Source organism: Phascolarctos cinereus, unplaced genomic scaffold, assembly GCF_003287225.1.
Source record: "Phascolarctos cinereus isolate Bilbo 61053 unplaced genomic scaffold, phaCin_HiC Scaffold_3;HRSCAF=262, whole genome shotgun sequence".
Classification (NCBI taxonomy): Eukaryota; Metazoa; Chordata; class Mammalia; order Diprotodontia; family Phascolarctidae; genus Phascolarctos; species Phascolarctos cinereus.
The window spans coordinates 205,328,945-205,344,344 of record NW_027555736.1 but is presented as its reverse complement, the minus strand read 5'-3'; the positions used below and the strand labels follow the sequence as shown (position 1 = coordinate 205,344,344).

The 15,400-nt window shown below is 38.4% G+C and overlaps 1 protein-coding gene across 1 annotated transcript in view; it reads right to left on the bottom strand.

The window, feature by feature from the left end:
* UNC79 (unc-79 subunit of NALCN channel complex) overlaps positions 1-15,400 on the bottom strand; it is a 316,047-nt gene that overhangs the window by 186,964 nt on the left and 113,683 nt on the right. Inside the window, 3 exon segments of the mRNA XM_078151418.1 lie at positions 219-359; positions 3,112-3,235; positions 4,898-5,088. Of these exon segments, the coding sequence (XP_078007544.1) occupies positions 219-359; positions 3,112-3,235; positions 4,898-5,088 (456 nt within the window).

Here is a 15,400-nt window from a genome sequence, read left to right as displayed (position 1 = left end):
AATTATATTTGATTATAGATTCCACCTGGCATTTCCTAGATCCAGCATCTCATAATTTGTATGAATCTTCAATAATAAAAAGAACATAGAAAAAAAAATGAGTCATCATTTACAACTATCTGAGCCTTTGATGTCAATCTTAGGTACTGGTACAATTAGCAGTGCTTTCCAGAATCTCAACAAGCAAGATAAACAAGAAGAATTGGGGTGATAATTACCCTTCGAGCTGCAAGACTCCCTGCCAGCTCACTGACTCTTGATTTTCTTTGATTTGCCAGCTCTTTGACGGAATTAACTCCATCAGAAAACATGCTTATTAGTAGCTGAAGTGGGACCATAATGTCTAACTCTGATAATACCTGAAGAAAGACAAACATATATACATATCAAAAGGAGAAAAAATACAGACTTTCAAAATCTAAACAAAGATATATAACAATTTTTTGGAAAATTAGCTATTTAACATGAGGTCATTTAGTCTTATAGATCACTTGGATATCAGCAACAAGTAGTGAAGAAAGACACTAGACTGGGAGTTGGAAGGCCTATGTTTTAGTCCTGCTGTGGCCATCTGTACAGCCTTGGGTAAGTCACTACCTTTCTGGCCTTCCATTTCCTTGTCTGTAAATTGTAAATTCCATTAGGTTAGACCCTATGTCATTTATTTTAAATCCCTTTACATTCTCCACACGGCCCATGTGCAATAGAATATTGCACAAAGTAGTAGTCATTCAATAAATGTTGGTCGAAAGAATAAGTGTGTAAAAACAAGAGACTAAATTAGAAGATCTCTTTGGTTTCTCCTCACTCTTAAAATTATCTGTTCTGGGCAATGAGGACTAGAAATCAATCCTGCCCTACAGGATAATAGAAGGGGAAGAGGATAAGGGAAGGGGGGGAGATAGAAGAGAGGGCAGATTAGGGGAAAGGGTATTCAGAGTACATGCCATCTTGGGGTGGGGAGAGGGACTAGATGGGGAGAAAACTTGGAACTCAAAATCTTGTGAAAGTGAATGTTGAAAACTGAAAATAGATAAATTAATAAATAAAAATTCTCTGTTCTAATACGCTATGTTATTAAGTCCATTAAAGCTCCAACACTCCATGTGCTCAGGTTCATTCTAATTTTAACATTTTATGTTCTATCTCCCTTCCAGCTCTTACGTTATATGTTCTAACATTCCACGTTCTATGATCTCTTCCACCTCAGACAAACTACAATCTACAGATTATATCTATCAAAAGTAATAATGATTAATAGCAATAATAATAGCTAGCAGTTAGATAGCACTTTAAGGTTTGCAAAGTAATTTACAATTATCTCATTTTATCATCAAAACAACCCTGGGAAATAAGGTGCTATTATTATCCCCATTTTGCAGATCAAGAAACTGAAGCAGAAGAAGATTAGGTGACTTGCACAAGGTCACATAGCTATTAAATGTATGACATCATAATTGAATTCATGTCTTCTTGGCTCCAGGTCCAGAGCTCTATCCACTGTGCCACCTAGCTGCCATGTTTTGTTTCCTTTCCTGTCCCTAAACATATTTATATTTCTCTTATTCTATAAAGTTAGAGAATAATGGAAGTTTACTCCCTTTTACTACAAACAGTAACTAAGCTACTATTTCTAGAAATTAATTAGGAAAAATCAACTTCCTGAACCTGAAATGTGAAGCAAATTCACCAAAGTTACATCTGTGATAAAAACAAAAACAAATGATGAGTCTCAATAAGATGGATTCTCTCTGCCTGGCACATTCTTCATTCTACCACCACCACCATCTTCAGCTCTGCCTGTCCAATTTCTATCCATCCTTCAGGGCCTAAATCAGAAGCTCTCCCCCATAAATACCTCCTTTATCTTCTCATAGACCAAAGTGATATCTCTCATATTAATTCTCTAATAGCACTTGTTACCTTTTCTTATGCATTCATCACCTTCTACTTTGTCCTGTGGTTATCTGTTTATATATACCCTCTTCCCTACTAGAAAACCAAACCAAGGCAGTGAATATTTGTTATCTAAACTTTGTGTCTCCCCTATGAAGAAGAAATATGGAAACCATGATGATTTTGCAAAATCTTAATGGATTAATCCCCTAACCACCTAGTGTCCAAATGCTAGAAAGTACCCAACCGCTATTAAGTGAGAAACAAAATATTATCAAACAATGTAAGGATAAGGTAAAGTAGGTGGTCTTATCCACGACTATAACAACTACTTACTGTTCTTGGATAAGAGATCCTGAAGTTTAGTCTAAAACAACTTCTTTCACAACTATAAAAGTATTTAGTCTTTCCCATTTGTCTCTTGCCCTTGAACAGCGAATGTCTTCTTATTCCAATGATAAATCCTACCAGTCACATTCCAAATACTCCCCTTTTCTCCCTTGAATGTTCCCCTTCTTTCTATACCCCTTTTTCTCCCACAAAATGCATTATTTATCTATCCTAAGTTACTGAAGAATGCTGTTGATTGGGCCTGAAATGTCATAAATACCAAGTGTACACCCTAGAAAGGTGAATCTGCTATCAGCAAGTGCTTTAAGTCCTTCCTTAGAGTTTCTTCTTCCTTTCATTGACTTCCTTAACCTCCTATCTTTGACTCACAGTCATTAGACTCCTGCTGACCAGCAGGTCTCTCCAAAGTCAAGAGAGAATTCCCTTACACCTATCATCCAATGGTAGCAAAAGTACTACTCCAAGTACTCTACTCCAAGAGTAAGACTATATCTTATCTAAATTTTGTATCTCTTCTAGTACTCACAATGTTCTACACAAAATAAGTGCTTAATAAATATTTTTAATATTAAGTGAGTGAATGAATGAGCTGAATAAATTTAAATTCTGAGCACCTGAGCCCAAATTTTGGAAAGGGTCACAGTTTATCCTTTTTCTAATGTGATATAAATGTTTCTCCCATTGGGCATATGTGGATAAAGCTGATGCAAGGAGAAGAGTAAGAAAATGGTCTCGCACTTATGCAAGACCCAGAAATACCACCATTTGGACAATATTTACACTATTGGTCATTTAGCCACAAAGGGTCTCCCTTTCCCAGGTTATAATTCCTTTCTCCAAGATCAACCAGCATCACTGACTTACATGAAGCCATAGTAGAGCTTGCTCCTGCACAGAAGAGGGGTATCCTGTGAACCGGCAACTGATAAATCCAAACATCTCTTCCATTGAGAAAGGCAGAGGGCAAAGCTCAATGTCAAACATTTTGCTACAAAACAAAAGAATGGAAGTCAATTAATATCAGGAATGTATTTCCAGATGCATTTCTAACTATCCTGTACTTTATGGAGTCAAACTATATACATTCCTCCCCTGTGCCTGATTCTATCCTTCCACCAGTCTATGTTCTATATAATTCAACCATGTCATCACTCACATATAAAATGTGTACAATTATATAAAAGCAATATGCAATAATGTGAGGATATAGATTTGAAAACACCTGGATTCAAATTCCAACCTGAAACTTAGCTGAAACAAGTCACAACCTCTCTAAGGCTCAGTTTCCACATTTGTATGAAGAATATAATAATACTCATGGAACCAACCTCATGGGATTATCATAATTCTTGAATGAGGTAATGTACATGAAACACTTTGAAAACTTTCAAACACTATGTAAATTCAGTTATTATTTTTGTACAAGGACTTAAGAGATTTGAGACCTAGTTTTGATCTCAGAACTTACTAGATATGTCACTTCAGTTATCTGGGCCTCAGTTTCCTCATTTGTAAAATTAGGAGACTGAACGAGATGAACTCTAGGATTCCTTCTAGCTCTAACCCAAATTCAAGTTCTCATAACCTCTCATCTGCACTATTATAGTAGACACCTAATTGGATTCCCTTTTTCCAGTATCCCCTTTTCCAATATATCTTTCATACAGATGCCAAGATAATCTTCATAAGGCACAGATCTGACCACGTTTTTTCCCTGCTCAAAAGCCCTCCATCACTCCCTATTTCAAGATAAATGACAAACTTCCAAATCTGACATTTAAGGCCCTCTACAATATGGCTCTGACCTATCTCTACAGATTTATTCACCTTCATGTTCAAACTGTTCCCCAGACTCTATACTCCATTGCCTGACTCCATGCAATCACACTCGTTATCTCAAGTATACTCCTTTATTATGTCCGCCTTTCAAAATCCTTATCATTTTTCAGGGCTCAATTCAAGTGCCATGTCCTCCCTGAAGCTTTCCCTCATCCTCTTCTCTTGCTAGTGATCTCTCCTTCAAATTAACTTGCAGTATACTTACTTATGTATATGTTGTATCCCTCAAGTATATAAGCTCCTTGATGACAAGAATTATTTCATTTTTGCCTTTTTATCAACAGGTCTTAGCATGGTTCTCACATATAACAAGAGCTTAATAAATATTTATCAAGTTGAATTGGCATTCTATATAGTATGTTGTAACATTTTATGTTCCAGCATTCTGTGTTCTAAGTTCCCTTCCAGTACTGATATTTTATGAATCTATTCACATATGGTATATCTAGAATGACTCATTATATGAAATGAATTATTAATAAATGTATTAATAATATATTAGTGCTTGTTCCCATTCTTATTAAAGGCTAACAGAAAGGATTTAATATCTAAGAAATTAAGATTGAAGCTACCTTCTAGCATTTAACTTTTTTCAAATTTCTCTTATTCCATCATATAAAATTATAATTATGTTTAAAAGACAGTGAATATAATGGAGGATTTATTCATCATTTAACATGAACAAAGTCTCTTCTGAACAACGATCTAATCACCAGATATGTTTCTTTAACTAACATTTAATTTCTGGTACTGAAAACTTCTCCATTAAGTTCCAGATTTGGCTAACATATTTCTTGACACTTTTACCTACCTTAATACTTCCCTGAATTCTTTTAGCTGGTTATCTGGGACTTCTGTTCTGATGGCTTCTAGCCACTCTGGCATGATGCATTCCCACACAGGCTGACTGATCACATTGTAGGGAATCAGGCAAAGAATACGGTTGAGACCTTCCTTTAGCTGGGTCACTGTGCTGCAGGACTTGTCCCAGTACCCACCAACCTAAGAGGATTTCCAATGCCAAAGGAAGAAAAAATATAACACACTTATGACCATCATCTACAAGCATTTCCCATAAGAAGCTGAGTCACTGCCAGGATCAACATCTAGATATGTTCAAGGCCCAAGCCAAAAAAAAAAAAAACCAATAAGTTTAGCACTGCCTCTGGGCTACATTCACACTCCTGAGTTGGGTTCCAAGTGTGCAGCTACTACCCTCATAAAGTTATAGGGTATTCTATGTGTCTAGGCCACTAATGTTACAGCTAATAAGTCACCACATCATGTGCATTTTCCCTTTATATTTGGCCAGGAGACAGAGTAAGCCCTTAGCAATGTCAGTGACTAAGATGGCATACTATGAACCGTAGATACAAAACATTACCCCCATAAATTTAGGGCACACTTTCCCCACAAACACACACAGCATATATGGGAACAGTGGCACAAACGTGGAGTACAGTGGCAGTTAGGCACATGTGCAATGGACACATGAAGTCAAAGAATCTCCAACTTCAGAACTATAGAGCCTCGATGTCCTTTCTCTTCTCTTAGAGTCCTCACAATGCTCCCCCTCAGGTATGATGTCTCTGCTGATCAAGTTACTCAGCTGGTCTCCCAGGGTCTGTGTCTCTAAGGAGTGACACTACCGATTGCCATAGCTAGCTCCATCTCAACCTAATAGGCAGCTCTCTTCTCTCCTGCCAGGGGTTCACATTCCTTGAAGTTTTGCAGCAAGTGACTAAATGCCTCTTTGTATCAATGTCTGTTTAAACTGTGTGTCTGTTCCCTAAACTAGGCCTCAAACTCTCTCTTAAAATGACTCTACAATTGTTGGATGGGGTGTTTCCTCTGGGTGAGTAGCTATGCTGCTAAACCACATGGTTGATGGCACAGAAGTGTGAATGAAGGGAAAGGAGAGAAAATATCCTTCTCTCTCACAAGAGGTAAAGAGTTGAAGGTTCTTTCCCAACTTCTGGCTCCTGGCTCAACTACTTCTAACTGACAAGATATGTATTTTAAGGGTAACACACAAGGTATTCCCCATCATTGCTTGTCCAATGACATCAATACTTAGGATTTACTCAAAGGATTTGTTCATAGTTCATACTGCTTAGCAGGATTATCATCAGGATCTTCTCATTTAACAGTTTAACATCTCCTTGTCAATCTCTTTTCCGTATTAAGTCCTGAGCTTTCAAGAATCCACTCCCTTACTGTCATTCTAGTTAAATGTTTTCTGTCCTCAAAAAAGCAACTGGGGTGCATTTTGGCAAAGACCATGGGGCACAGTTCATGATCTGGAATTTAACATTCTTCCATAAGGATATATGCCTACCATAGCATTTGACCTAAGGATTACACTCACTTCCAAATTAATGATTACTTAATTTTAACAAGCAAACACAAATTTCTCATGTTACCATATGTCTTGGTGCTTAGAGGCACTCAAACCAAAGACAATAAAGAAAAAGAAAGTCTGTCTTCCTCTTCAGAGGGAAGCCGGGTTCATAGAGAACTTCAGAGCTCCTCCACTAATTATTAGGGACATGAGGTCTACTGGCATAAGAAATCATACTGCTTTGTCTTTGTTCTTATATAATAACACAGAATCATTAAGCAGGAAGGGAGAGGGGGACACTTGTCCTTCCCCTCTCCCACAAAAGGACCCTTTTGCTCTGGACTCACATATGCAGACCAGGTTCAGTCCTAGGAGATGAAATTTCCCCTGAGTCCCTGCAATACACAGGACACCCCCAATATCTTCAAAGTTTCCTGCAATACATCAGAAATCCAACTAGAAATATGAACTCATCCTTCACTAGCAAGAAATTAAGGAAAACAAACTCAGAAAAGCCCCCAAAGATGTGTAAGGCTCACAAAAAGGGATTAAAAACTTGGAGTTGATTACTCAGGAATTTAATTTTAGTTAAAAACTAACATTTCATAGTATTTTAAGGTTTACAAAGCATTTTACATATATCATCTTGTTTTACCCTCACAACAACTTTGGGAGGTAGAAGCCATCGTTATTCCCATTTTACAAATGAAGTAACTGAAGCAGTCAGAGGTTGAGTGACTTGCCCAGGGTTACATAGCTAGTAAGTATCTGAAACAGGATTTGAACTCAGGTTTTCCTAGCTCCAAGTTCAGAAGTCTATCCACTGTGCCACCTAGCAACAGTCGCAACCTAAAGCAAGCAGTCAAAATCAGTCAAAAGTTTGTTTTGTTTGATTAGTTTGCAAGGTGCTCTCTAAGCAAATTGCCAGTCGCCTATATTCTGGGGAATACAACATCCAGAGTGCTCATAATAGTTGCCGTACTCATGGTACCGCACAGCAACACCAGTTCATACACAACAAACCATTAAGAAGTTATCTTAAGATAACTGGTCTGAAATGTAAAGGAAACACAGCAAAAGGTAAAAGGTACAACAGGTAAGAAGAAAATGTGTTCATTTTTCTCTAGTCCATCACAACACTACTATGGCAATCAAGGAGTCTCAGACGTAGAACCTCACCATTCAGTCCCTGCCAATGTATAGAAGACCTAAATATCTCCATCAGGAAGCCTAACATAGCACTCCCACTGGTAGAGCGAGTCCCCAGAGTGTGACCGCTACCTTGGGATACAAGGGTACACTCTGGGTCCAGGCCCTTAACAATATCGTTCGTGAGCTACCACCAGTATGCTTTTCCTTAACAATCAGCCAATAGATACAATCAGTTCTTAGTGAAAAAGCATTGACTAAGACGGTATAGTAATTACAAGAGCTACAAAATATCTCCATAACCTGTGGCACACTCTTCTACAAAGAGAAGAATGGACACAGATTTAGAGTATGATATATTGAAGCAAATATATAAAGGAATACATGTAGCCAAAGCAACTCCCAACTCCAAACCTGTAGGACCCTGATGTCCTTTCTCTCCTCTTGATTTTCTCATAAAGCTCCCCCTTTAAACACAGTGTCTCTGCTGGTTCAAATGCTCATCTGAGCTCCCAGGAACTCCTCCTCTATGTAGGTCAGTTCTCAATTGCCTCTTTCTTGAATCCATAGATTGTCTCTCTTCTCTGCTGCCTAAGTTGCTCCTGCCCTCAAGTGACTACCCCTCTATATCTGTTTCTGTCTGAAGTGTGTCTGCTCCATCAACTGGACTTTGAATTCTCTCAAACTGACTCCCCAAATGCTAGATGAGGTCTAGCTTGTCTCCTCCAGACAAGTAGCTCTGCTGCTAGATGCCATGGTGATTGGCCAGAGAGAGAAGGAGGGAAAACACACTTTGAGGAAAGCAGAATACTTTAGTTTAAAATTAATAAATGATTGCCTAACCAATAAATTAATTAATTGACCAATCTGATATGGCTAAAAAGTAAATGTCGAGTAAATATTATGTGTAGCAGGAAGAAAAATTGTGAATTTGTTTAAGATTGACTTTTAACTCAAGAAACTAGATTTAGAAGTGATTATATAGTGTCATGCAGACTAAATACCCTCCTCTCCGAAAAGGGGCAAAGAGCAGGGTGCTCCTGCCTAAAATGCCTGACTTGATCTTGTCTTTTAAGTCACATGAGTATGTTCCAAATTAGTGTTTGTGATGACTTTGTTTCCTTCTGACTCAAACAAGGGACTTGTTCACACCTAACCTGGTCTTTTTAATGGTCCCTTTTTTGTGATCAGGTCCCTGGCTCTCAGGGACCAGCTCTATTACAAAGGAAAGATTTACAAGTGTTAGCCAACTTCGAGGTCTAGTTAAGCTGCAAAAAAGGAAAATGTAACATATTGATATCTATGTGAACAGGCAAAAGCATAAAAGCACCTGAGGTTCTTAATAATACTTCATATTCTTTAGCTTATTTAGGTTGGCAAAGCATGTTCTTCATAAAAGCACTACTAATTAAGAAACATTGATTATTTCCCTCAATGTACAGTTGAGAAAATACATTCTCATAGAAGTTAAATGACTTGCCAAAGTCAGACAGCTAGCAGTATGATAATAATACAACAAACAATTTAAGCATCTACAGCATGTGAGGCATCGTATTGGACAATGGGAACACCACAAAGAAGAAAAAACAATCCTTGCCCTCAAGGTTTGATTGCTTGTTGATCTTCCTGCTGAAAAGGACCAGAATGACATCACTATATTGGGGTTAAGGTACAGTGTGTCTGACTGTGGATGATCAAACTAATAGGTCAGAAGGCTCTATCACTGGTCAAGCACAAATAGTCCATATGAACATTTGGAGTAGAGATATCTCTGAACTTGCATATCTCATGTTTCTTTTGAGCTATTGCTATTCTGCTTTGCTCATACAGCATAGTACCTTCTTTGATGCAGGCACACCACGCTGAAGAGGCCTATGCCAATGTCTCCCATGTCTCACATTCAATTCCAAAGTTCTTCAGAAGGGCCTTGAGAAGTTCTTCTATTTCTTCTTCTGACTTCCATGTGAGCACTTGCCTTGTGTGAGTCTTTTAGGCAAATTTACATTTGGCGTTTGAACAATGTGGCCAGTGTATTGCAGTTGTGCTATTTGCAGAAGAGTTTGAATGCTTGGCAGTTCAGCTTGAGAAAGGACCTCAGTGCCCAATACCTTATCTTGCCAGGTGATCTTTAGAATCTTCCTAAGACAATTCAAATGGAATGGAGCGATTCAGTTTCCTGGCATGGCACTGGTATACTGTCCAGGTTTCACAGGCATACTACAATGAGGTCAGCACAACAGCTCTACAGACCTTCAGGTTGATAGGCAGCCTAATACCTCTTCTCTCCCACACTTTCCTTCAGAGCCTCCCAAACACTGAGCAAGCTCTGACAATGCATGTGTCAATCTCATCATCTATGTGTACATCCCTGGAAAGTGTACTGCCAAGGTAAGTGAACTTATCTACAGTATTCCAAATTTCTCCATTTGCTGTAACTGATGGCTCCATGTGTGGATGATGTGGTGCTGGATAGTGGAGAACCTTTGTTTTCTTGGTGTTAATTATCAGGCCAAAATTAGCATAAGCAGTAGAGAATCAATCCGTATTCTGTTGCATATCAAACTCAGCGGTTGCATTGAGTACACAACCATCTGTAAACAAAAAGTCGTGTACCAACTCTCCTTTCAGTTTAGTATTGGATTGTAGCCTTTTCAAGTTAAATAATTTACTGTCAGTGTGGTAGCTGACCTTGATGCCATTTTCATCACAACATTTCTGAAAACATCATGCTAAAAGCATGGGAGCAAGCACATAGCCCTGCTTCACTCCACTGGTGACTGGGAAAGCACGAGAGTATCATCCATTATCCAGAACCCACGTAAGCATGCCATCATGGAACTAGCATATAATACTGAAGAACTTCTCTGCCATAATCTTCCACAAGCCCTCACAACTGACAGTATCGAAGGCCTTGGTCAGATTGATGAATATTGTGTGCAGACCTCTGTTCTGCTCCTGGAATTTCTCCTGGAATCGTTGGGCAGCAAACACCATATTGACCATTCCATGGCCCTTTCTAAAGCCACACTGGTTCTTGGGTAGATGACCATCCTCCAGGTGAAGGATTAGCCTATTAAGGAGGATTCCAGCAAGAATCTTTTCATCCATGACTAAGAGAGAGATCCCTCTGTGATTGTCACAGGACAACTTCTTTCCTTTTTCTTTATAGAGATGGATAATAGAGACATCCTTCAATTACTGGGAGATGACCTTCTCTTTCTATATAACCCAGAAGATTTCAGTTAGCTTTTATATGCAGTGGACCCCCTACCTTATAAAACTCAGTTGGAATAGAATCAGAATCAGGGGCTTTGCCACATGAAAGGAGTCTAATGGCATTCAAAACCTCTTCTTCAGCTGGAATTTCAGCTAGAGAAAGATTGACTTTAACCTGAGGTATATGGTCAATGGCTTCAGCATTGGTTGATGATGATCTGTTGAGAAAGCTATGGAAGTATCCAGCCTATCTCTCCAAGATCATGTCCTTATCACTAATCAACACGATGCCATCAGCACTAATTGAGATACTCTATAGGTCTTTGGCCCATAAATAGCCTTTCAGGCATCATAAAAGTATTTTGGATTATTACTATCAGCATAAAACTGATTTTCATCTGCCTTCTTACTGAGTCAAGAAGGCTGTATCTCTCTAAGCTTCACTTGAACTTTACTTTAGATGGAATTAAACACAGCCTTCTTAGAGAGAAACTATCCTGTGATAAACTTTGGGGAGCTCTTTTCCATTTAGCAGCTTCCGAATTTCCTCATCACTTTCATCAAACCAATCTTGATGTTTGCAAGTGTTCTGGCCTAGATGAGTAAGTGTGGTGTTGTACACCAAATCTCTAAAAGCTGCCCACTCCTTTTCTGCTCCATTGTTGCCGACCACGTGTTGGCTCAGCTTTCCCTCCAAGTTACCAAAAAACTATTCATACATGGAGAAGCACTCTAATCTGTTGACAATAAGTCTTCTAGTAGTTATCTTGCCTTGGGGCTGCCACTTTTGTTGAATATGAATATTTTAGCTCAGAGGAGATAAGTCTATGATCAGTGCAGCATTCTGTGCCAAACATCACCTTTGTCACTCTCACATCCTGTCTTTCTCTTCTCCTTACAATAATATAGTCTATTAAATGCCAATGTTTGCTGCAAGGGTGCATCCACAAAGTTTTACTGTATTTAAGTGAATGGAACATAGTGTTGGTGATAAGAACATCATGAGACCCACAAGTCTTCAGTAGTAAGTGACCACTGCTGTTGCTGTTTCTGACTCCATTCCTCCCAAAGACTCCCTGCTATGTTCCTCTTCTGGCATTAAAGTCACCCAGAATTACAAGCTTGTCCTCTTTTGGCACATTGATGATGAGGGTCTCCAGGTCTTCATAAATATTTATCTGACTTCATCAGAGTTTGTCATGGTGGGAGTATATGCATTGATGATGGTGGCATAGCACTTTCCTGCAAGTGGCAATCACATTGTCATGAGCCTGTCATTCACTCCTTTGGGGAGGCATAAAAGCTTGTTGACTACATTAGTATAGATTATAAAACCTATGCCAGCTTTGCAGTACTCCCCATCACTGTAGCCACTCCAGAAAAACATGTATCCAGCTTCAGCTTACTAAGCTGGCCTTCATTTGCCATCTTTGTTTCACTCAGGGATACTATTTAGCTGAGATAACCTGATGAGTTCTCTTGCAACACAATCTGCTTGTCTTTCAGATCTACTGGATTTTGTATTGACCATAAGCATTCACACATTCCATAACAATGGTAAATGGAATCATCTTTGCAAAAGTTTTTATAGGACCTCTGTTTAGGTTAGGTGAAGCAGACAATTTTTAGGGCATCTCTTCAATCCTCTTCCTCACACCAGAAGGTGAGTAGTGCAGTCCTTCAAAAAGGCTGCTCAGAAACTCAAGGGGCCACTGAATCCCACTGTTGCTTCAGTCCAGTGAGAAGACTATGGCCTGGGCTGCCCATGTGCAGGGTTGTGACTACAGCTCGCAGTGTATCTGCACCTGCTGCTTCATCACTTATCTGCCACCATAGGACTTTGAGGTAGGTAAAAATAGTAAAATTGATGATGTCTTTTGACTGGTGCATAAATTGGATTTAAGTAAAGCAGAGTTATGTGAAGTCATTGACCTCACTTTCTCTTCCAAAGTCACTGAAGTCCAGTGGCAAGACTGACTTGCAATGACTCAGGACACAGTAGATGACCTTGGTGTCTTCAATGTCTGGCCAAGCTCTAAGCACTCCACAGTGCCTGCTTCCACCACCTTTATGGCCTGTTGGAACATACTGTTTATATCTACCTATTCCACTGGGGAAGTCTTCACATGCTTGGGTAGACACCCCCCTAACTCACTGATAAGTTTGAGGGCCTTCAGTTTCCTTCAACCTTGTTTAGCCCATCTGCCTGGTATGGCCCTTGCACACACTACAGCTTCTTAGAGTCACAGATGAGAGTTGAGTGGCAGGTGCACACAAAAGACGTAAAGCAGCCCTCACACCAGAGGTATTAGTCTTCCCTGAACACTTGTACACCCTTCTCAAGGTTTAGATTCCTATTAGACTAAGTCAGAAGAGTCAGAAACTTAATCCATTTCTATTGGTCTACAACTACACCATGCTGCCCACAATTTCTTCTCTAATTCTAATATAAATCCTGAGCAGATTGCATGCTGTCTTGGGAAGGGGGAATGTGGGGGAGGAAGGAAAAAATTTGAAACACCAAATCTTATAAAATTGAATGCTGAAAACTATCTTTATAGTAATTGGAAAAAATAAAATACTTTCAAGTGGGAAGAAAATATAAAGCATGGACAATGTTCCCCTCTCAGGATCTCAGTTTTTACACCTGTAAAGTCAGGATATTGTACCAAATTACCTTTAAATTCCCTTTCATAGTTTCCAAGACTACTTTCTAATTCATTCATTCAACAAACATTTATTAAGCATCTACTATGTGTCAGGCACTGTGCTAAACACTGGAATTTTAACATGAATACATAAATATAATCCCCAAAGATTTTCTATATACCAAGAGGAACACCCTATTATATTTTATAACCTATCTTCATATAAACATTCACTTATAAGCCCTCAGATGAGAAATTTTATCAGCAGTGTAGCTGAACATAGATAGATTTTAGATACTGTATTAAAGTTTTCTCTACTTGGAGCATGCGATGAAACAGAATTAGTGTTTTCTATATTTTCTCCCACAAAATTGGCAGGGCTATCAATTGAAAAAATGACTAAACAAACTGTGGTAGGTGAATGTAATGGAATACTGCTGTACAAGGAAAATGAAGAATTCAGAGAAGAAGGCAGAGTGAAGTAAATGAAACATAAGAGCAATATACACAATGACTACAAAGCAAATGAAAATAAAATAAAAAGAAGTTGAACAATGTGTAAGTATAATGAGCAAGCTTATCCCAGAAGAAGAGATGAGAAAATACATCTCCTTTCCTTTGAACAGGTAGGAGACTATGGATGTTGAATCCTACTTATAGTATCAGGCTTAACTGATGTGTTAGTTAGTTTTGCTGAACTGCTTTTCTTCTTTTCCTTTTATTCCCTGTTGCAAGGGATGACTTACAGGATGGGGGGAAAGGAGAATATTTAGAAATGAAGGCAATATAAAAACAAAAGCTAACAACATGGTTGGTTATTTTTTTTTTATAACAAACTTTTAAAATACAAGATTTTTTCTAGAACTACTTTAAGTTGGTTCAGTTCCTGGGTATAAAAAATGGTCCACACAAATAGTGTACTTTTTAGCTGAAGATTAGACTCTGCTTGGCAGAACTGGCAAACTATTGGATCAAGGTTCAGTTCATTCTTCTGTTCACTTAAGTAAGGTTCTATGCTTTCATTATAAGCACCAGCACATGAAAGTACTGACTGACCCTCAGCACTTGATATTAATCAAAAGACTAAAAGGAAATGTAAAATATTAAGCATCTACTTCTAGGGCTTTGATGAAGGCTTAACACTTTAATTTAAAATAAACAAATAATTAGTCTTTAGCTGGAAGTAAATTGAATTAATTGGCTACTTTGACATTGTTTAGATACTGTGGCTAAATATCGAATGCTGGCTACTTATTGCCAATGGCAGGAAGAAAAAATTGTGAATTCATTGAATTTAGGGTTCATCTTTTTCTCTAAAAACTAGGCTTCAAAATGATTATTTGGTATCAGGTAGACTAAATGCCTGGATTTTCAGTGAACTGAAGGAAATCTGGGTCATTTTGCAGACATGGTCACAGACCAGCAAAGCTAACGATAATGGTAGTAGTGTTTTTCACACATTCCCTAGGTTCTTTTTGGCCATGTACCCACCTCCTGCTTATCTTTCTGAGACAGGATACACCAATCCTTCACCAGGGAAGCTTTCCAAAAGGAACAATAAATAAAAAGCATATGAGCATGGTTCATTTTTAAGAAATAATGCCAAATACTGGGAGATTTCCATTATATTAAATTTCAGCTTTTATATAGACAGCATTTAAGAATGAAACTAGAATGACAATGAGAAGACAAAAACAGAAATACCTGTAAAGATTTACAGAGCAAGCACTATTCTCCATCAGTGATAGCGGGACCATTACTTTGCAAGCTAACATCACAGTCCCCATTGCATGAGCAAATGGAAATATCGCTAAAGGAAAACAAGAAGATGAGAAGTGAAGCTACACAACACTAAGTACACACAAAGGAGGTCCACATAAGAAGTGACATTGACTGGCAGGCACGGGCAATTTAATCTTAAGATATAGGAAATAAGAAAAGATATCACACATTTGGGTGA